General features: G+C 46.0%; 1 protein-coding gene across 2 annotated transcripts in view; it reads left to right on the forward strand.

The window, feature by feature from the left end:
* Nucleotides 1-23,138, forward strand: part of LOC144607249 (protein FAM174C-like) — a 45,751-nt gene that overhangs the window by 14,949 nt on the left and 7,664 nt on the right. Inside the window, exons 3-4 of one of the 2 annotated variants that reach the window (XM_078423956.1) lie at nucleotides 6,940-7,062; nucleotides 10,927-11,007. In XM_078423956.1, coding sequence (XP_078280082.1) covers nucleotides 6,940-7,062; nucleotides 10,927-10,960 — 157 coding nt within the window. In that variant the 3' untranslated portion in view covers nucleotides 10,961-11,007. The remainder of the gene's footprint in view (nucleotides 1-6,939; nucleotides 7,063-10,926; nucleotides 11,008-23,138) is intronic. The other variant, XR_013549082.1, reaches the window with a different exon arrangement.

Here is a 23,138-nt window from a genome sequence, read left to right on the forward strand (position 1 = left end):
GGGGGTGGGGGGAGACTGGCACATGGATAGGAAAGGATTAGAGGGATAATGGCCAAACGTGGGCAGATGCAGCCAGCTTAGATGGGGTAACTTGGCCAGCAAGGACAAGTTGGGCCGAAGGGCCTGTTTCCGTGCTGAATGACTCTGACTGTAAGTGTGATAAGTGCGGACTGATTCACACATTAACCTGGTTAATTGGATCAGAGTGAAAGTGGCTTAAAGTTAAATAGTTGAAAGTTGCACTAACTGGAACACTTGGGAATAATACCTGGCATTCTTGTCCTGTATTTCACGGGTCAAATAAAGCAGGGCAGGTTAAGTCTCAGTTACTGTTGTCGTGTGGTCCATTAATTAGACTAGAGTATTAAATGAACAAGGGACTTTTGCTGGTTTAATTCTCAACATTTTTATATCGTGTAGAAAAACAGTGCACAAAGAAGTTACTCGCCCCACAGAGCTTGTCATCTCTCCAAACAAGCTGAAGAAGGGTCTCGACCCGAAACATCACCTATTCCTTTTCTCTCGAGATGCTGCCTGACCTGCTGAGTCACTCCAGCTTTTTGTGTCTATCTTTGGTTTAATCCAGCAACTGCAGTTCCTTCCTACACATTTCATCCCTTTAACGTTGTTGCTCTTTAGGTAATTAAGCAGAACTGGATTTTTAATTTGGTTTGTCTAACAATGGATTTATGTTCCATTCGTCATACAGCATTGTAAAAAAACGTTTATAAATGAATTAAGAGCCCATTTTGCTCAAGTCACCCAAGGTGTTGAAGCCCCTAATGAGGCAATTAGAGCACTTAAATATCCTGTTTAACATCAGTGTTTTAACCTGCAGTCTGCACCATTAGCATTGTGTTTAATAAAAAGGGTGTCATGCAGCTTGCTGGATCCATTGCCAAGCCTGCTGGCTCTGCCCTTGCAACAGAGGTTGCATAATATTACTGGTCATGCATTTCATTGCCAGCTGTTACTTGGAAACAGTCTGTGGCAGTTTACTTTTTTTAAAAAATCTCTGCATTGACTGCCGTTTGCAATATTAGGACAGCTACTTACAGACTTTATAACATCAAAAGATGATTCCATCGAGTCAACACTGACCAACATGCCCCATCCACACTAGTCCCACCTGCCTGCATTTGGCCCATGTGCCTTTGAACCTACCCTATCCATGTACATGCCCAAGTGTTTTTTTTAATGTTGCGATAGCAGATAGTAGGTGCAGGGGTAGGTCATTCGGCCCTTCGAGCCAGCACCGCCATTCACTGTGATCATGGCTGATTATCCACAATCAGTACCCCATTCCTGCCTTCTCCCCTTATCCCTTGACTCCTCTATCTTTAGGAGCTCTATCTAACTCTCTCTTGAAAGCATCCAGAGAATCCACTGCCTTCTGAGGCAGAGAATTCCACAGATTCACAACTCTGGGTGAAAAAGTTTTTCCTCATCTCTTTTCTAAATGGCCTACCTCTTATTCTTAAAGTGTGGCCCCTGGCCTTGCACTCCCCCAACATCGGGAACATGTTTCCTGTCTCTAGCTTGTCCAATCCCTTAATAATCTTATGTTTCAATAAGATCCCCTCTCATCCTTCTAAATTCCAGTGTATACAAGCCCAGTCGCTCCATCCTTTCAACGTATGACAGTCCAGACATCCCGGGAATTAACCTCGTGAACCTATGCTGCACACCCTCAATAGCAGGAAAGTCCTTCCGTAAATTTGGAGACCAAAACTGCACACAATACTCCAGGTGTGGTCTCACCAGGGCCCTGCACAACTGAGAAGGAAGTTTTTGCTTCTATACTAATGGGAAACCATTTGCCTGAGAATTACTTAACATTACTGTACATCACATGCTCAGCATAAATCTTTAAATTGCTGAACCATGCGATCTCAGAGTCTTACAGTGTGGAAATAGGCCCTTTGGCCCAACTTGCCCACACCGACCAACATGCTCTTTCTTCATTAGTCCCACCTGCCTGCGTTTGGCCCATATCCCTGTAAACCTATCCTAACCATGTACCTGACTCATTGTTTCTTAAACGGTGCAATGGTACCTGCCTCAACTACCTCCTCCGGCAGCTCATTCCATACACCGCCCCTTTATGTAAAAATAAAAGTTACCCCTCTGGTTCATATTAAATCTTTTCCCCCTCACTGTAAACCTATGTCCTCTGGTTATCTATTCCCCTTCTCTGGGCAAGAGACAGTGCATTTACCCAATCTATTCCTCATGATTTTGTACACCTTTAGATGGTGTCAATGGAAGGGAGGTTGGTTTGCGTGATGGTCTGTGCTATGCCCACTACACTCTACAATTTCTTGCGTTCTTGGATGGAGCTGTTCCCAAACCATGCTGCGAAGCAGTCTAATAAAATGCTTTCTGCGGTACATCTGTAGAATTGGCACATCTATTATGGGATTTCATGGTGCCTGCACTTGAAAGTCCAAGCCACAAATCCCATAGGGTCCTGTGGGAGTAGTGTCGGTGACCAGGGGGATTGTGGGAGTAGTGTCGGTGACCAGGGGCATTGTTGGAGTAGTGTCGGTGACCAGGGGCATTGTGGGAGTAGTGTCAGTGACATGTGGCATTGTGGGAGTAGTGTCAGGTACCCCGGGGCATTGTGGGAGTAGTGTCGGTAGCCAGGGGCATTGTGGGAGTAGTGTCGGAGATCCCGGGGCATTGTGGGAGTAGTGTCGGGGACCCCAGGCATTGTGGGAGTGGTGTCGGGGACCAGGGGCATTGTGGGAGTAGTGTCAGGAATCCCCTGGCATTGTAGGAGTAGTGTCGGAGATCCCGGGGAAATGTGGGAGTGGTGTCGGGGACCAGGGGCATTGTGGGAGTATTGCTGGGGACCAAGGGCATTGTGGGAGTGGTGTCGGGGACCAGGGGCATTGTGGAAGTAGTGTCGGGGACCCCGGGGCATTGTGGGAGTAGTGTCGGGATTCCCCAGGCATTGTGGGAGTGGTGTCGGGGACCAGGGGCATTGTGGGAGTGGTGTCGGGGACCAGGGGCATTGTGGGAGTGGTGTCTGAACCTTTCACTGATCCAGTGCTGCCAGGACACTGGGCCTTAAATTGATAAAATATGAAATGGCATATCACCTTGGCCAAAGATTGGATTGTCCAGAGACTTGGAAAAGCTGAAACATTCTGCGATCTGTTCCAGAAGGGAATCAGTTGTACTCGTGTACAGGGTGCTTTCACTGGATAGCGCGCAGAACAAGTTGTTCACCGTGGCTCTGTATAAGGGACAATAAATAAAGTGAATGAAATACTTTTGAACTTGAGCCACTGTTAGTAGTGCAGGAGAAGCATTAAATTTGTGCCTAATAGCTCCCACCAATAGCAATGAAATAATAACCAGGTATTGCTCTGTAGGAATGGTTGAAAGAAAAAGTCAAATGTTAAGTTTGAATTATAAATATATATTTGCAAAGATGATGGGGGTGGGGGAATATGAAACACCACTTAGGTTTTCGTCTCAAGACTTTTAGACTTTGGAGACACAGAGTGGAAGCAGGCCGTTTGGCAGACCGAGTCCCCGCCGACCAGCGACCTACACACTGGGGCCAATTTAGTTTTTACCGAAGCCAATTAACCTCAACCTACACGATTTTGGAATGTAGGAGGAAACCGGAGCACCCGGAGATAACTCACATTGTCACATGAAGAATGTACAACCTCCGTACAGACAAGCACCAGTAGTCGGGTTTGAGCCCGGGTCCCTGGAGCTGTAAGGCAGAAGCACTGCCACTGCGCCACCCAAAAACAATGGCAATTCCAAGTGAATTTAATTGTTTGTTTAAAAAATGAAAGTAACCTCCCTTGCAACCATTGGAATGAATGGAATTGCTGATTCCATGCCAACTTTAATCCAGCACTGGTTGACTTTGGGTTTAGTTTTATTATTGTCGTGTGTACCGACGTGCGGTGAAAAGCTTTGTTTTACATGCTATCCAATCAAATCAGAAAATATTTCAAGTACAATAGATGGATAAAGGGGGAAGATACAGAGTGTAGAATATAGTTCTCAACACTATAGTGCACCAATTCCTTAGGCAAAATCCAATGCCTGCAATGGGGTAGATGTGAATTGGGCAGTTCCCTCGCCTTTGGAAGACCATTCAGAAGTACCAGCAGTGGCCAGCAGTAGAGTTGCTGCCTCACAGCTCCACAGACCCAGGATCCATCCTTTCTAGGGGTGCTGTCTGTACGGAGTTGGTACGTTCTCCCGGTCACCGTGTGGGTTTTTTCTAGGTGCTCCGGTTTCCTCCCACACTCCAAAGGCGAATAGGTATGCAGGAAAAAGGGCCTGCTTCCCCGCTGTATCTCGAAAATCTAAAAAGAAGCAGAAGGCAGTGGAGGCCAATTCTCTGAATGCATTCAAGAGAGAGCTAGATAGAGCTCTTAAGGATAGTGGAGTCAGGGGGTATGGGGAGAAGGCAGGAACGGGGTACCGATTGAGAATGATCAGCCATGATCACAATGAATGGCGGTGCTGGCTCAAAGGGCCGAATGGCCTCCTCCTGCACCTATTGTCTATTGTCTAAAAGACTTAAGACGAAAATCTAAGTGGTGTTTCATATTCCCTGCCCCCCACCCCCATCATCTTTGCAAATTTATATTTATATAATTGGCTTTGGTAAAGATTGTAACCTGTTCTTGGTGTGTAGGATAGTGCTAGTGTGTGGGGATCACTGGTCAGCACGGACTTGGTAGTCCGAAGGGCCTGTTTCCGCACTATCTCTCAAACTAAAGCCTGCTAACAGAGGAGAAAAAGCTGTTACTGAGTTTGGTGATGCGCCCTTACAAGCTTCTGTATTTTCTGCCCAATGGGAGTGGGGAGAAGAAAGGGTGGGACAAGTCTTTGATTATGTTGGTTGCTTTTCTGAGGCAGCATGAAGTGTAAATGGAGTCAATGGTGGGAAGTCTGATCTGTGTGATTGACCGGGATGCATCTACATCTTCCACAGTTCCTTGCAGTCTTGGGCAGAATTGTTCCTGCCAAGCTGTGATGCAACCCGACCACTTTCTATGGTAGAACTCCTGGATTTAGTTTAGTTAAAAGATACCTTCAGCCCATCGACCAGCAATTTCCCCGTACACTCGCTGGAATTTAGAAGATTGCGGGTTGATCTTATAGAAACGTACAAAATTCTTAAGGGGTTGGACAGGCTAGATGCTGGAAGATTGTTCCCGATGTTGGGGAAGTCCAGAACAAGGGGTCACAGTTTAAGGATAAGGGGGAAGTCTTTTAGGACCGAGATGAGAAAGTTTTTTTTCACACAGAGAGTGGTGAATCTGGAATTCTCTGCCACAGAAGGTAGTTGAGGCCAGATCATTGGCTATATTTAAGAGGGATTTAGATGTGGCCCTTGTGGCTAAAGGGATCAGGGGGTATGGAGAGAAGGCAGGTACGGGATACTGAGTTGGATGATCAGCCATGATCATATTGAATGGCGGTGCAGGCTCGAAGGGCCGAATGGCCTACTCCTGCACCTATTTTCTATGTTTCTATGTTTCTACACTAATACTACCCTACACACACTAGGGACTATTTACAATTGTACCAAGCCAATTAACCTACAAACATGTATGTCTTTTGAGTGTGGGAGGAAACCGGAGAAAACCCACGCAGGTCACAGGGAGCACCCATAATCAGGATCGAATCCGAGCTGTTCCTAGCCAAACTTGTATTGCATCCTGACTGTATGTAGCCTTTCTGTGGTGTATCTGTATAAACTGTTGAACTCCTGGATTTCTCAGTATTTGAAAGTTGGTTCCATGGGTGCAGAAATCCATGCAGAATCCAGCACTGAAGCACGTTAGATCGACAACAGCAAAGACCTCAAGAATTCACATTTTTAAAGTCGCTCATCTGGGAGTCTTCAAATCGAAGACTTTGCAAGCATTTCAAAACTTTCATGTGAGAAACTCGCGAAATTTGGATGATCAATTTGCCCCTTATTGTTGTTTTTTTTTATTTAAAAAAGCTCCATTATATTAGAGTCACAGTAAGAACCTGACATTTTTCCTCTACATCTTTTCTTCTATTCCCAGGATGGCAGGACTGACATATGATGAAAGAATGGATCGACTGCGCTTATATTCATTGGAATTCTTAAGGGATTGGACAAGCGAGATGCAGGAAAAATGTTCCTGATGTTGGGAGAGTCTAGAACCAGGGGTCACCCAGAGAGTTGTGAATCTGTGGAATTCTCTGTCACAAAAGGCAGTGGAGGCCAATTCACTGGATGTTTTGAAGAGTTAGATTTAGTTCTTGGGGCTAAAGGGTTCGAGGGATATGGGGAGAAAGCAGGAACGGGGTACTGATTTTGGATGATTAGCCATGATCATATTGAATGGCGGTGCTGGCTCTAAGGGCCGAGTGGCCTAGTCCTGCACCTATTTTCTATGTTTCTATGTTTATTCGGTAAACCAGGTTTAATAATCATCTGCAAAAAGGAAATTTGTTTTTCGTAAACCATCTTGTCCAATATCAACTAAAACAGTAAATGCTGAGCATCTTTGGAAAGAGATGTTTCATTTCTGGAACCCTTCACTGGAGCTGAGAAACAGAACCAACAGGTTGGTTCCTTAAAAGTGCTGGAGTAACTCAGCGGGTCAGGAGGCATCCCTTGAGAACATGGGTAGATTACTTTTCCGGTCCGGAGAAGGATCACAACCAGAATCGTCACCTACCCATGTTCTCCAGAGATGCTGTTTGGCCCGCTGAGTTACTCCAGCACTTTGTTTTGTTTTTTTGTAAACCAGCATCTGCAGTTCCTTCAGATAAGACTGTTTGACTGTTGGTGCCAGAAACATGGTGACTGTGTACTGCCTGGGTGAGGCCTGCTGTATGACATGTCGGGCTGCATGCAATAAAGTATCATTGACTCACTCATTGAATTTAAAAGATGACGTTTTTGCTTCTTAGGTTGAAGAAAAGGCAAAGGAAGAAGTATGGGCTGCTTTCCTCCTTCGATGACCACGTGGAGATGGCTCCGATGGACACCGATGACGATGACACTACTTTATTTGAAGCAAAGAGCATGAGGAGGTGATGATTGTGGTTTGTGCATCCAGTCCACGCCCTGCTGAGTTTCATGACTTTGCTTATGAGCTGTTGTGCCTCAGGGGAGTTCATTGAGAAGGGTCTCGTCCCGAAACGTCACCCATTCCTTCTCCCCAGAAATGCTGCCTGTCCTGCTTAGTTACTCCAGCATTTTGTGTCCATTTTTCACGTATTTATTGTGTGGCTATATTTTATTTACTGTAAACTCTCCCCATTTCACTGCTGAGTACATGGAATAAATTTAAAAGAGGTGGATAGAGGCAACTACTTATTATTTGAGCAAATGAGTCTTTTAAACTTGACTCCTGCACTAATGAATGTCAGAGTTCTCAATATGTTACTTGTTTCATTACAACTAATTCTGTTTCTTGTGACTACATAGCTGAGGGAGCAGTGAATCCATGTGAGTTCCAATATCTTGTGAGTTCCAATATCTTAGCATATTTTGTCCTTGTATACATTACATTTACAGAGAGCCACTGGTAGATATAAACCCAGAACAAGTTTCCCAGATCTGCCAAGGCAGAAACGTGAGCCCTATTTTGAGAGGGCTAGAATACAGAAACTGTAATGTAATGCTGAGGCTTTCTAAGGCACTGGTCAGACCGCATTTGGAGTATCGTGAGCAGTTTTGGGCACCGTATCTGAGGAAGGATGTGCTGGTCTTGGAGAGGGTCCAGAGGAGGTTTACGAGAATGTTCCCGGGAATGATTGGGTTAACATGATGAACGTTTGAAGATGCTAGACCTGTACTCGCTGGAGTTTAGAAGGATGAGGGGGGACCTCATTGAAACTTACCAAATGGTGAAAGGCTTGGATAGAGTGAATGTGGAGAGTATGTTTCCACAAGTGGGAGAGTCTAGGACCAGAGGCCATTGCCTCAGAATAAAAGGACGTACCTTTAGAAAGGATTTGAGGAGGAATTTATTTAGTCACAGTGTGGCTCTGTGGACTTAATTGCCACAGAAGGCTGTAAAGGCCGAGTCGAAAGATATTTTTAAGGCGGAGAGACAGTTGTGATTAGTTCATGGGTTATGGGGAGTAGGCAGGAGAATGGGGCTGGGAGGGAAAGATAGATCAGCCATGATTGAATGATCATAGACTTGATGGGCTGAATAGCCTAATTCTACTCCAAGAACTTATGAATTTATGAAGGTGTGATAACAAGTAGGGTACAAGGATGTGAACAGTGGAACTGGTAGGATGACTAGGGTGGGAGAGGGGAGGAAAAAAGTAAAATGGCAGGTTCAGGGTTTTCAAGAAATGGTATAAGGAAAGGCTGTGAGGTTTAACTTTACAGAGAGGCCAATCAACAGGTGGAATATGTTAAGATGGATGGTAATCGACATGTCGTGAATGATCGGATTGTGAAGAAGGATATTAAGTTATTCGGGCTGAATAGTAGCGCAGCGGGTGGATCTGCTGCATCACAGCACCAGAGACCTGGGTTCCATCCTGACCTCTGGTGCTGTCTTTGTGGGATTTGCACATTTTCCCTGGGTTTCCTCCGGTTTCCTCCCACATCCCAGAGACATGCAGGATTACATGTTAATTGTCCCCAGTAAAATTGCCCTGAGTGTGTAGATAGTGGGATAACATAGAACTAGTATGAACCGGTGATCGATGGTCAGAGTAGACTCGGTGGGCCGAAGGGCCTGATTCTATGCTGTATCTCTTAACTAAACTAAAGTCCTAAAAAATTGGTAATTTTATAAATATGTCGTTGGTATTTTGGAGGGTAAGATTGGAGGACGGCACGGTGGCGCAGCGGTAGAGTTGCTGCCTTACAGCGAATGCAGCGCTGGAGACTCAGGTTCGATCCTGACTACGGGCGCCGTCTGTATGGAGTTTGTACGTTCTCCCCGTGACCTGCGTGGGTTTTCTCCGAGATCTTCGGTTTCCTCCCACACTTCAAAGACGTACAGGTATGTAGGTTAATTGGCTGGGCAAATGTAAAAATTGTCCCTAGTGGGTGTAGGATAGTGTTAATGTGCGAGGATCACTGGGCGGCACGGACCCGGTGGGCCGAAGGGCCTGTTTCTGCACTGTATCTCTAAATCTAAAAAAAAATATGGCGAAAGTAATAATCTTCAAACCAAAATCTTCCTAATTTGAGGAAGGATATTATTGCTTTTGAGGGAGTGCAGCGTAGGTTCACCAGGTTAATTCCTGGGATGGCGGGACTGACATATGATGAAATAATGGGTCGACTGGGCTTGTCTTCACTGGAATTTGGAAGGATGAGAGGGGATCTTATGGAAACATATAAAATTCTTAAAGGATTGGACAGGCTAGATGCAGGATAAATGTTCCTGATGTTGGGGGAGTCCAGAACCAGGGGGTCACAGTTTAAGAATAGGGTGTAGGCAATTTAGGACTGAGATGAGGAAAAACCTCTTCACCCAGAGAGTTGTGAATCTGTGGAATTCTCTGCCACAGAAGGCAGCGGAGGCCAATTTGCTTGATGTTTTCAAGAGAGAGTTAGATTTAGCTCTTAGGGCTAAAGGAATCAAGGGATATGGAGAAAGAGCAGGAACGGGGTATTGATTTTAGATGATCAGCCATGATCATATTGAATGGTGATGCTGGCTCACAGGGCCGAATGGCCTACTCCTGCACCTATTTTTTCCCCCTATGCATCTAAAAGCTGCCAGCAACACTCCATTTATATAATGTGTGGAGTATTGACTTTCATTTAAAATCTGGCTAGTCACCTGCCTAGTATTTCTGTCGTTGGTGGTGACCGTATGGTTCACTGGGTTGACGAGTGGGGATTTCATCACCATGCCAGCCTGATGTGAGCACTGATGTGATAAGTTCACTCTGGGTAGTCACATTTGGATCATTTTGCAAAATGATGGGGGAGTGTACATTTTTCATTTCATTATATGTGGCGTACTTGACATCTAGACCAGATCATCACAACTCGTCCATGGGAACCTTGTAAAATGATACTATAGAGCTCAGTCCAGACCCTACGAGTCATTGACCCATTGGAAAACTGCCCTGGGTTTCATGGTTGAAGAGACCATGGGATATACAGAAGTGAACTGTTGTTTGGACAGGTAGACACAAAATGCTGGTGTAACTCAGCGTTTGGACAGAATAGAGAGTGATTCACAATGCATCTGAAATCTTTCAAGCTAACCAGGTGCAGCTTGCTGATGTTCAATGCCTGAAATGGAAACCAAGCTGTTTGGGAATTTTGTTTTTGCCATACAACACTTATCAAGTTGGAAAAGGTACATCATTGGAAAGGGTACAGAGAAGATTTGCGAGGATGTTGCCAGGACTCGAGGGTCTGAGCTCCAGGGAGAGGTTGAGCAGGCTGGGACTCTATTCCTCAGAGAGCAGGTGGATGAGGGATGATCTGAAAGAGGTGTATAAAATCATGAATAGATTCGGTAGACGCACAGCTTCTTGCCCAGAGTAGCGGAATCAATAACCAGAGGACACTGGTTTCAGGTGAGGGGGAAAGTTTTAATAGGCATCTGAGGTGTAACCTTTTCATATAAAGGATGATGGGTGTATGAAATGAGATGCCAGAGGAGGTAGTCGAGGCAGGGGACTATTGCAGCGATGAAGAAACAATTGGACAGGTGCATGGATATGACAGGTTTAGAGGGGTATGGGCCAAATGTGGGCAGGTGGGACCAGTGTAGTAGATAGGACATGTTGGTCAGTGTGGGCAAGTTGGGCGGAAGGGCCTATTTCCATGCTGTATGACTCTGACTCTATGACTAATCGTTGAGAAATGATGTAGTTGCTCGGCTTTACATTCAGATATTTGGTCTGTTATAACAGATGAAACTTTTTCTTTTCTCCTGCTTTCTCTTTCAATCTTTGCAGGAGCGTTAACTACACAGCCTCACAATCTTGCTGACTTTACAGCCATTGCAAATTCTTCTGGACACGTTCTGCTGCTTTGCTGTGAGTTTCATGGATGTTTGTCCTTTCCTTCACTCTTCCACCCGACCTTATTCTATGATTCCCTTTTACAAAATTCCTTTCCCAATTCCTCCACTGTATCCCTTTCGTAAACATCAATGCTTGTTTGTCTGAACGTGTGACTGGGAGAGGAATAAATCTAATTAAACAGAATCTAATAAAAAAAATAAAAAATTGAAACATGGTCTAAAGGTTTCAACTAGACCATGGACTAAACTAGAGTTCAGACACTTCACTTTTCATGCATGTTTGATCTACGGATTTTTGAAACACCGCACTTGTTTAATACCAAAACTTAATTTATATGCTTTATTTTTGAGGTAACACTCAAATTCACGCCTGTGTAAATGTATGTTTAATTTGTGCATGTTTGAATTGAGTGCTGCTTTTCAGGAATGTAACCCCCTCCAAGATGCCCGTACTTAGCGGTAGACGAGGAACAAGAGATTAATGGAGTGTGTTTTTAAAAGTCCAGAAATGGTAGGAGGAACAGAAAACTGTGAAGGGAGGGGTTGCACAGTTTAGTTTAGTTTAGAGGCCCTTTGGCGCACTAAGTCCGCACCGACCAGCAATCCTCGAGCATTAACATTAACACTACTACATACTAGGGACAATTTACATTTATACCAAGCCAATTTGCCTACAAACCTGTATGTCTTTGGTGTGTGGGAGGAAGCTGAAGATCTCTGAGAGAACCCACATGGTCACGGGGCCAAACGTACAAACTCTGTACAGACAGCACCTGTAGTCGGGATCAAACCCGGGTCTCCGGCGCTGTAAGGCAACAACTCTACCGCTGCACCACTGTGCCCCCCCCCCAAAAGTCCAAAAGTTCTGCTTTATGGTTTGATAGTATTACAATCCTATTATTTATTCACCTTTGAATACCGCACGGTGGCGCAGCAGTCGAGTTGCTGTCTTACAGCGAATGCAGCGCCGGAGACCCGGGTTCGATCCCAACTACAGGTGCTGTCTGTATGGAGTATGTACGTTCTCCCCGTGACCTGCGTGGGATTTCTCCGAGATCTTCGGTTTCTTCCCACACTCCAAAGACGTAGGTTAATTGGCTTGGTAAATGTAAAAAAAAAAGAATTGTCCCTAGTGGGCATAGGATAGTGTTAATGTGCGGGGATCGCTGGTCGGCGCGGACCCGGTGGGCCGAAAGGGCCTGTTTCCGTGCTGTATCTCTAAACTAAAAATAAACTAAAATGTAAACAAAAAAGCAATTATCCACTTTATCCACTCATTTCTTAAGTGATAGGAGCAGAATTAGGCTATTTAGCCCATCAAGTCTACTCGCCATTCTATCATGGCTGATCTGTCTTTCCGTCTCAACCCCATTCTCCTGCCTTCTCCATATATAACCCCTGACACCCTTATCACAAATCTATCAGTAGCTGCCTTAAACATATTCATTGACTTGACCTCCACAGCATTCTGTGGCAATGAAATCCAAAGATTCACCACCCTCTGACTAAAGAAATTCCTCCTCATCTCCTTCATGAAGGTACGTCCTTTTATTCTGAACCCTGTGAAGCAAGACCAAAATTGTACATCGGCAAGACCAAGCGCAAACTCCGTTTTAACTCTCCCTCCCTTTCCCTCACTGAGCTTTCTGTCCTGGGCCTCCTCCATTGCAGAGTGAGGCCCAGTGCAACCTGGAGGAAAAACATCTAGTATCACCTTGGGTAGCTTTCACCCCAGAGGTATGGACATTGAAATCTCCAATTTCAGATACCTCTAATAACACAATCCTTCCCTCCCCTTTCTTCCATACCCCCCTTCTATGCCCCACCTGGACACGCACGATTTTTCTCCTCTACACCGTTCCTTCCTCTGGCCTCACAATTTACAGCTCTTCGATTCTTTTGCCTCGTACCTTCTGTTTTTTCCCCATCTCCGGCCGTTTTCCAACCATCTGACTATCAAAAATCCATCTTGCTTGTATTCACCTATTCCCTGCCGATCTGTCCTGCCCCTCCTCTCTTCCAGGTTTTTCCCCACCCTCCTTCCTACAATCAGTCGGAAGAAGGGTCCCGACCCAAAACTTATTCATGTTCTCAACAACATGGCTGCCTGACCCGCTGAGTTACTCCAGCACTTTGTGCCTTTTCCTGTGAAGCTAAACTTTTTTTCAGTACAGGTCTATGATTTTACAGTAAATAATAAACATGGACAGTAATTCTCCATCTTTCTTTTTCAACAATAAATGGGAAAGCCTGGCGATGCAAGGAATTGCAGATGTTGGGATCTTGAGCAAAATACAAAGTGCTGGAGGAACTCAGCGGGCCAGGCAGTATGCTGGAGAGGGAATGGATAGGCCTGTGTCATTTAGAACATTTGGCAATCAAAAACCCATCTAGCCTGTATCCACCTATCACCCGCCATGCTTTGGCCACCCCGATGCTCCTTTACAGCTCCTCCCCCCCCCCCCCCCCCCCCACTACGAGTGCAAGGGGTTATGGGGAGGAGGCAGGAGAATGGGGTTGAGAGGAAACGATAGGTCAGCCATGATTGAATGGTGGCGTAGACATGATGGGCTGAATGGCCTGATTCTGCTCCTATAACTTATGAACTACTACAATCAGCCCGAAGAAGGGTCCTGATTCGAAACATCTCCTATCCAGATGCTGCCTGACTTGCTGAGTCACTCCAACTCTTGTGTTTTGCCATTAATACTCTGGAAAGGGAATTGAGACCAATTCAGACACGTGCCGTGTATATTTTCCATGCCGTCACGTTATTTTCCACAATAATACTACGCGCATTAAACTCTTTGCCATTTTCCCTGGCTATTCTGCACCGTTTCCTTTTCTGCCACTCAGCTGGTAACATCCAAAACCTCTCTAAATTGATTATTGGGGATTTCAGTCACTCAGAATTTTAATTAGTGTTTAGTTGGTGTGAAATATTTCCTTTTTGAAAAGGAGCCCGACTTTAGAAAACATTATTTCCCACTGCTCCTGCCTCTGAGATTTGAAGTTGCACAAGCCTGTTTGTGAATGGCAGCACACAGCAACACGCACTTAATGTGAATTCCAATTAATGTTCTTCAGCGAGAGGTTTCTATGTAAAGATCCTTGCAACAAATTCTTGCATTTCTCCTTTTGCATGTTATTGATCGTTTTCGGAAGGTTTTTTGTAGGGAATTCTAGGCTTTCAAATGCTTAGACTTGACCGCGTTTTGCTTCTCGGCTGGATTTGTTGTTTACTTCGGTGCTTTGGTTCATTGGTAACTTTCAAGCCCCGGGATCATGTGCTCGTCAATTCTAGTCCTTCTGGGGGTTCAACATTAAAAAAAAATGTTGATATTTAAATGCAGCTTGCTGCTTAGTTTAGTTTAGAGATACAGTGTGGAAACAGGCCCTTCGGCCCACCTAGTCCATGCCGACCACCGACCCACGCAGGTGTACAATATCCTACACCCACTGGTGACAATTTACAATTCAACCAAGCCAATTAGCCTACAAACCTGTACGCCTTTGGAGTGTGAGAAGAAACCTGAGATTTCGTGGAAAACCCACGCAGGTCACGGGTCGGGATCGAACCCGGGTTTCTGGCACTGTGTGGCAGCAACTCTACCGCTGCAAGAAGTGTTGCATTTTGGATGACTTGTTAAACTAAGTCTGTCCTCGCGGGTGAACATGAGAGATCTTGTGGCACTGTTCAAAAGGCATTGGCATCTTCCCAGTATTGTTGCAATATTTACTCCTCAAGTCAGTGTTAAAACTTCTTGAAATGGTGTGTAAGAATTTGTGCTGTGTAAATTGGCTGCTGTAATTTATGGTAATTGGGCTAAACTAAATTAAGCAGACACAAGGAACTGCAGATGCTGGTTTATAATAAAAGACACAAAGTACTGGAGCAACTCAGTGGGTCAGGCAGCACCTCTGGAGAGCATGGATAGGTGACAATTGGGATTGTGACCCTTCAGTCCGAAGTTGGGGGTCCAGACCGAAAAGGCATTCATCCATATTCTCCAGGGATGCTGCCCGTCCCGCTGAATTACTGCAGGACTGTGTGTCTTTCTTTTAGGATGCTCAGGATAAGGTATATCATAAGGTAAATGCAGATGAAGCTCCCTTTATGTTGTCCAAGCAACTCACGGTGTCTCAGGTGTATAAACAATTCCTTATTGTAACCGTGTGACATTTCTGGGAGTGAGCGGTCGATTGATCCTGGTCTCTGCTTATCTTGGCTTCCTATGCCACAGGATCTGGACCTATTTCTGCCAGGTGCACACGGATTAGGTCACTTCCACAGGAAAAACTGCCCCACCGGAAAAGATTTGCCCATAAGCAACTTGGAATGGGGGAAGAAACCCACGCGGTTGCAGGGAGACTGTACACACTCCTTTACAGACAGCACCCATAGTCAGGATGGAACCAGAGTCTCTAGCACTGTAGAGCAGCAACTCTACCGCGTCAGTTGTCATGGCGTAGGTGCTCGGATGTTTTCCTGTGGACGTTGCCGTCTGTGTGAGAGGTTGACAGGAGATGGCCAGGTTAAAGAATATGGTGATGGGTACATTATCTTCTGGAAGAGGACTCGTCTTCATGGGATGAGCATTGCTGTCAAGATTGAGTAGTATAGTGTCTCAGCCACTCTCTTCAAGACAAATGCATGACTCCTGCATTTGCCACAGGGCGTGGTCATCATCACATATACCTTGATCCTGGAACCGGCTGATGTGGTGAAGGAGGACTTCAGCTCCAGAGGGTGATGTCCTGACATCCTGACCACTTCAATGCCAGGTTCGCACTCCTCGGGAAAGCTATGATTCGGCAAGGAGAAAATGCATCGCCTGCTCGGGTGGAGTACTCTTATCAAAAGTACTTGTAAAGAGTCCATCCCACAGCCAGCTCCCTGTTTTGACAGTGAAACCAGCATTGGACCTAATGGCAATATAAATCCCTCCCCCCCAATCCTGGCCCCTGTTAGATTAGATCATCATCTAAGCAATGGATGTCTCCGTTAAGCTGCCCCCTCCCCAAAGAAACAGCACAGTAGAAATGTTGTTACAGTAAAAGCAATATATAGAAGGACCCTGCAATGATAACTTCTCTGGTACTGTCCCACAAATAACCTGACGATCTCCAACCAACAAGAATACCCTCCCCCGACCGGGACCCGCTCCAGGAAGACCCGGCTGGCCGTGGCCTAGAGAGGGGAAGCCGCTGAGCCTGGGCCATGTTTGTCCCCATGAAGACCGGAGTACTGAAGAAGAGGGAGCCAGCGACGACGGTTGCAAGGAGCAAGGTCGGTCGGAGAGTCAACCGGGGTCTTGCTTCTCGTGCTCTCAAGGCCGGCTGCAGGAGGCACCTCCGGAGCACAAAGTTGGACAGGCAAGATGGGGATCGCCAGTACGCCCAATGATCCAGAGTCTTGCCTGGACCGGATCACAAAGGCTGCCCAATCTGGCGACTCCAAGAATTTCACTGTGTTTTACACTTGTGATAAAGCATGGTGAACGTCCACTATCACTAGCAACCCTGACATTCTCCGCCACAAAACACCAGGACCAGGTATATAAAATCATGAAAGAATAGATCGGGTAGATGCACAGTGTCTCTTGCCCAGAGTGGGGGGAAATCGAGAACCAGAGGTTTATGGTGAAGGAGAAAAGAATTAATGGGAATCTGAGGGGTAACTTGTTCACACAAAGGATGGTGGGTGTATGGAACGAGCTGTCAGGGGATGTAGTTGAGGCAGAGACTATCACAACCTTTAAGAAACTGTTAGGCAGGTACCTGGATAGGACAGGTTTGGAGGAATATGGGCCAAATGCATAGGACGTGTAGATGGGATATGGTGGCTACTGTGGGCAAGGTGTGCCAAAGGGCCCGTTTCCATGATGTATGACTCTGACTGGCTTGATCTGATTATCTCGGAGTTTATTAACAGCAAACCCAAGGCAGGCTTGGATTGGGTTCCAGTCCTCAACTTCATCGTATTAAGCTGCAGTTTGCAGACTGTGCTTCCATTTGCACAAAATTGGAAGCTGTTAAAGTCATTGTCTCATTCATTGAAACAAAGAAGGACCTAACTAAACATAGAAACATAGAAACATAGAAAATAGGTGCAGGAGTAGGCCATTCGGCCCTTCGAGCCTGCACCGCCATTCAATATGATCATGGCTGATCATTCAGCTCAGTAGCCTGTACCTGCCTTCTCTCCATACCCCCTGATCCCTTTAGCAAAAAGGGCCACATCTAACTCCCTCTTAAATATAGCCAATGAACTGGCCTCAACTACCTTCTGTGGCAGAGAATTCCACAGACTCACCACTCTCTGTGTGAAGAAATGTTTTCTCATCTCGGTCCTAAAAGACTTCCCCCTTATCCTTAAGCTGTGACCCCTGGTTCTGGACTCCCCCAACATCGGGAACAATTTTCCCGCATCTAGCCTCTCCAACCCCTTAAGAATTTTATATGTTTCTATAAGATCCCCCCTCAGTCTTCTAAATTCCAGCGAGTACAAGCCCAGTCTATCTAGTCTTTCCTCATATGTAAGTCCCGCCATCCAAGGGATCAATCTGGTGAACCTTCTCTGTACTCCCTCTAAGGCAAGAACGTCTTTCCTCAGGTTAGGAGACCAAAACTGCACACAATACTCCAGGTGCGGTCTCACCAAGGCCCTGTACAACTGCAGCAGAACCTCCCTGCTCCTAAACTCAAATCCTCTTGCTATGAATGCCAACATACCATTCGCTTTCTTCACTGCCTGCTGCACCTGCATGCTTGCTTTCAATGACTGGTGCACCATGACACCCAGGTCACGTTGCATCTCCCCTTCTCCCAATCGGTCACCATTCAGGTAATACTCTGCTTTCCTGTTCTTGCCGCCAAAGTGGATAACCTCACATTTATCCACATTATATTGCATCTGCCATGCATTTGCCCACTCGCCTAATCTATCCAAGTCACTCTGCAGCCTCCTAGCATCCTCCTCGCAGCTAACACTGCCACCCAGCTTCGTGTCATCCGCAAACTTAGGGATGTTGCATTCAATTCCCTCGTCCAAATCATTAATATACACTGTAAATAACTGGGGTCCCAGCACTGAGCCTTGCGGTACCCCACTAGTCACTGCCTGCCATTCCGAAAAGGACCCGTTTATTCCCACTCTTTGCTTCCTGTCCGCCAACCAATTTTCTATCCACCTCAACACTGAACCCTCAATACCGTGTGCTTTAAGTTTGTACACCAATCTCCTATGTGGGACCTTGTCGAAGGCCTTCTGAAAGTCCAGATATAACACATCGACTGGTTCTCCCTTATCCACTCTACTAGTTACATCCTCGAAAAATTCTATAAGATTCGTGGGAGGAATGGATTGGGTAGAACCCGAGGACATGGGTTTAAGGTGAGGGGGGGAGATTTAATAAGAACCTGAGGGGTAACTTTTTCTCATTAAGTGTGGTGGGGGTATGGAATGAGCTGCTGAAGGAGGTAGTTGAGTCAGGGACTATTGCAATATTAAGGAAACATTTGCACAGGTACAAACGCAGGCACGTGGGAACTAGTGTAGATGGGACATGTTGGCTGGTGTGGGCAAGTTGGGATGAAGGGCTAGGTGAATAGAGGAAGCAATTTGAAGCTGTTCTCAAAGCTTCCTTAAAGAATTGCAGCATCCCACCCTCCCCCCCTTGAGGGAATATCAGGTCAATTACCAAACAAAATGGAGATAACCTGGTGTTGAGAACTTGTCCATTTATGTACTGTGAGGGACAGATCACTTCGTAAGTTCTATGAACTGAATTAGGCCATTCGACCCAACAAGTCTACTCCACCATTCAATTGATGTATCTTTCCCTCTCAACACCATTCTCCTACCTTCTTCCAATAACTCCTGACACCCTTACTAATCAAGAATCTATCAATCTCCACCTTAAAAATATTAATTGACTCGGCCTCCACAGAATTCCACTGATTCGCCATCCTCTGACTAAAGAAATTCCTCCTTATCTCCTTTCTAAAGGTATTTCCTTTAATTCTAAGGCTATGCCCTCTGGTCCTAGACTCTCCCACTAGTGGAAACATCCTCTCCACATCCACTCTATCCAGGCCTTTCACTATTTGATACGTTTCAAAGAGGTCCCCCCCTCATCCTTCTAAACTCCAGCGAGTACAGGCCCAGTGCTGTCAAATGCTCATCATATGTTTACCCAATCATTCCTGGCATCATTCTCATAAATCACCTCTGGACCCAGCACACCCCTCCTCAGATATGGGCCCAAAACTGCTCACAATGCACCAAATGCCATCTGATCAGTGCCTTAAAAAGCCTCCGCATGACTCCACAATTTGCTACGCTGTATTCTAAATTTATTTACTTCCAAAACTATCCACCTGCGTGCTTCCATCGAGCAGTTCTGTCCCTACCTGTGGAGAAAACCTTAACCAGTTCAGTCATTATAGAACTTGAGCAAAAGCTAGCCATCCTTCTTACTGAGGGTAGACACAAAAAGCTGGAGTAATTTAGCGGGTCAGGCAGCATCTCTGGAGAAAAGGAATGGGTGACGCTTCGGGTCGAGACCCTTATTCAGACATAGGGGAAAGGGAATCGAGAGATATAGAAGGTGATTTAGAGAAATATAGAACAAATGCATGAAAGATGTGCAAAAAAGTAACGATGATAAAGGAAGCAGGCCATTAGTAGCTGTGGTCTAGTGAAAATGAGTTACTGAAAATGAGACTCAACAAGACGACTTTGAACCTTGTACAACGACTTGGGTGGGAAGGGGTAGAGAGAGTGCGGATGCAAGGGTTACTTGAAGTTAGCAAAATCAATATTCACACCGCTGGGTTACAGACAATGAGGCTCAAGGGTCTGCCTAAGAGTAGGATTCTAGGTGTGCTAGCGTTTTAGTTTAAATTCAGTTAGGTCAGTTTCTGGTGCCAGACCTATTTCTCAAGGTGAATAATTTGAATGGTGATCGCCTCAGTTTCCTAATTCGTAATTCCTGGGATATTGGAGTAAAAAGTGATGGGAGGCAGAGATGGTCTGGTCTTAACTCTGTACTGGAGAGCACTGGGGTAAATAAAGAAGATATCTTGATAGTGTTGGTGTTTGCAGTGTAATCAGAAGCAAACACAACAGCAACAGGGAAAGAAAAATGCGGGTTGATGCTATTGCCCACTTGAAACATTAAAAGGCAACGAGGGGTGTACAAAATCATGAGAGGAATAGATCGGATAAATGCACAGAGTCTTGCCCAGAGTAGGGGAATTGAGAACCAGAGGACGTAGGTTGAAGTTGCGGGTGGAATCTGAGGGGTAACTTTCTATGCAAAGGGTGGTGTATGTACGAGCTGCTGGAAGAGGTAGCTTGTACCTGTCCTAATTTAAAAGACATTTGCACAGGTACTTGGACAGGATAGGGCCAAACGCAGGCAGGTGGGACTAGTGTAGATGGGCATGTTGGTCGGCTTGGGCAAGTTGGGCTGAAAGTCCTGTTTCCACGCTGTGTGACTCTGACTCACCTAACTGTGTGTGTTTTAAAAAAGAAAGACAGAGTGCTGAAATAACTCAGCAGGTCAGGCGGCATCTTTGGAGAACATGGCTGGGTGACGTTTAGGGGTGGGACCTTTAGATGTTTACACTGAATTTACAAGCACTAAAGTACTATATAAATAATGGGAAGGTCTATGAACCACAGTTGAAGAAAGGCTGTTAATCAAAGTAATCTCCCACTCCACTACCCCACAAAGTTCAGTATCTTGAAACTGGATAGAAAACATTCTTTTTTTCATCCCTGCACCCCACTGGGATTCCTTGCTCTGAGAGGAAAACCTGTCAGTTCTCTCACCTGGGATAGTTTACTCTGGTGACTGCATCCAACAGCTTGGTTTTCCCAGCTATCTGTAACAGAGCGCAGCAAGCATTTGCTTCTGCTGCAGTCCCAGCAGTATTGATTGTGGTTTTTATCATGGTTTAAAGTCCTCTCGCCATCCAGGGGCAGAAGCTCGGTCACCTTAACCTAGAACAAAGAGTTTCATCTGTTGAACACTGTCCAGTGCGTCACGGGCTCTGACCTCCCCGCCATCAAAGGGATCTACCAGGGGTTACTGCCTCAAAAAGGCAGCCAGCATCATCAGAAACCCACACCAACATGGCCACACTCTCATTTCACTCCTGCCATTGGGACAAAGATATAGGAAGGAGTCTGACAACTGTAATGTCAAGGCTCAGGAACAGCATCTCCCAGACACCTTCAGGCTCTTAAACACCACAACCTCCAAATAAGCTCTGAACTACGGAGACTAGTTTTGTCTTTTTGCGCTATTTTTGTTTGTTTGTTTTATGTGATATATATATACTCTGTAAACTATATAAATGATAAAAATGTTGGTGTATACAGTGTATAATTCGGTATATAATTATTCTGATTATAATTATTCAGAATATAATTAGTCTGAATATTTGTATGTATTTATGTGTGTGTGTTTATACATAAAGATATAGATATTTTACATTTCATTACATATTCATTACATATATTTATGTTTCGGGTCCCCTTCAGACTGAGTCAGGGGAGAGGGAAACTAGAGGCAAGAAAAGGTACAAAGAACAAATTAAAGCCAGCACTGATACATATATTCAGTATTATTTTTACATATGTACTGAATTTTTTTGTTTATTATATTGTTTACAGAGAACAATGTTTACATATTCTGTTGTGCTGCTGCAAGTGAGAATTTCATTGTTCCATTTGGGGCAGATGACAGTAAAACACTGGACTCTTGAAGCTGATGACAATAGACAATAGGTGCAGGAGGAGGCCATTCGGCCCTTCGAGCCAGCATCGCCATTCAATGTGATCATGGCTGATCATTTTCAATCAGTACCCCGTTCCTGCCTTCTCCCCATACCCCCAGACTCCGCTATCCTTAAGAGCTCTATCCAGCTCTCTCTTGAATGCATTCAGAGAATTAGCCTCCACTGCCTTCTGAGGCAGAGAATTCCACAGATTCACAACTCTCTGACTGAAAAAGTTTTTCCTCATCTCAGTTCTAAATGGCCTACCCCTTATTCTTAAACTGTGGCCCCTTGTTCTGGACTCCCCCAACATTGGGAACATGTTTCCTGCCTCTAACGTGTCCAACCCCTTAATAATCTTATATGTTTCGATAAGATCTCCTCTCATCCTTCTAAATTCCAGTGTATACAAGCCTAGTCGCTCCAGTCTTTCAACATATGACAGTCCCGCCATTCCGGGAATTAACCTAGTAAACCTACGCTGCACGCCCTCAATAGCAAGAATATCCTTCCTCAAATTTCATCATATCATATATAACATAACATAACATAACATAACAACACTTTATTGTCACTCGGCACAACACCGAGCGAAATTTCAGCAGTCACACAAAATACAGCAAAAAGAAAAGAACACAGGACACCCGACCCCAACACAAACATCCATCACAGTGACTCCAAACACCCCCTCACTGTGATGGAGGCAACAAAAACTTCCCCTCTCTTCCCCCCGCACCCACGGACAGGCAGCTCGACCCCTACCAAGGCAAACGACACGCACAGCCCCCGCAAGGGGATGGAAGGCCCCCCGGCCGAGCCGCCCCGGGCACCGAAACGTCCCGCGGCCGCACCGGGCGATGTTAAGTCCAACGGCCGAGCCGCACCGGGCACTGAAACGTCCCGCGGCCGAACAGCGCTGACGATGTTAAGTCCAGCGGCCAAGCCGCACCGGGCACTGAAACGTCCCGCGGCCACACCGGGCGATGTTAAGTCCAGCGGCCAAGCCGCACCGGGCATTGAAACGTCCCGCAGCCGAGCCGCACCGGGCACTGAAACGTCCCGCGGCCACACCGGGCACTGAAACGTCCCGCGGCCACACCGGGCGATGTTAAGTCCAGCGGCCAAGCCGCACCGGGCACTGAAACGTCCCGCGGCCACACCGGGCGATGTTAAGTCCAGCGGCCGAGCCGCACCGGGCACTGAAACGTCCCGCGGCCGCACCGGGCGATGTTAAGTCCAGCGGCCGAGCCGCACCGGGCACTGAAACGTCCCGCGGCCGAGCTGCGCCGGCAATGTTAAGGCCCGCAGCCGAGCCGCACCGGGCACTGAAACGTCCCGCAGCCGAGCTGCGCC

This window comes from Rhinoraja longicauda, chromosome 28 (assembly GCF_053455715.1).
Source record: "Rhinoraja longicauda isolate Sanriku21f chromosome 28, sRhiLon1.1, whole genome shotgun sequence".
NCBI classification, from domain to species: Eukaryota; Metazoa; Chordata; class Chondrichthyes; order Rajiformes; family Arhynchobatidae; genus Rhinoraja; species Rhinoraja longicauda.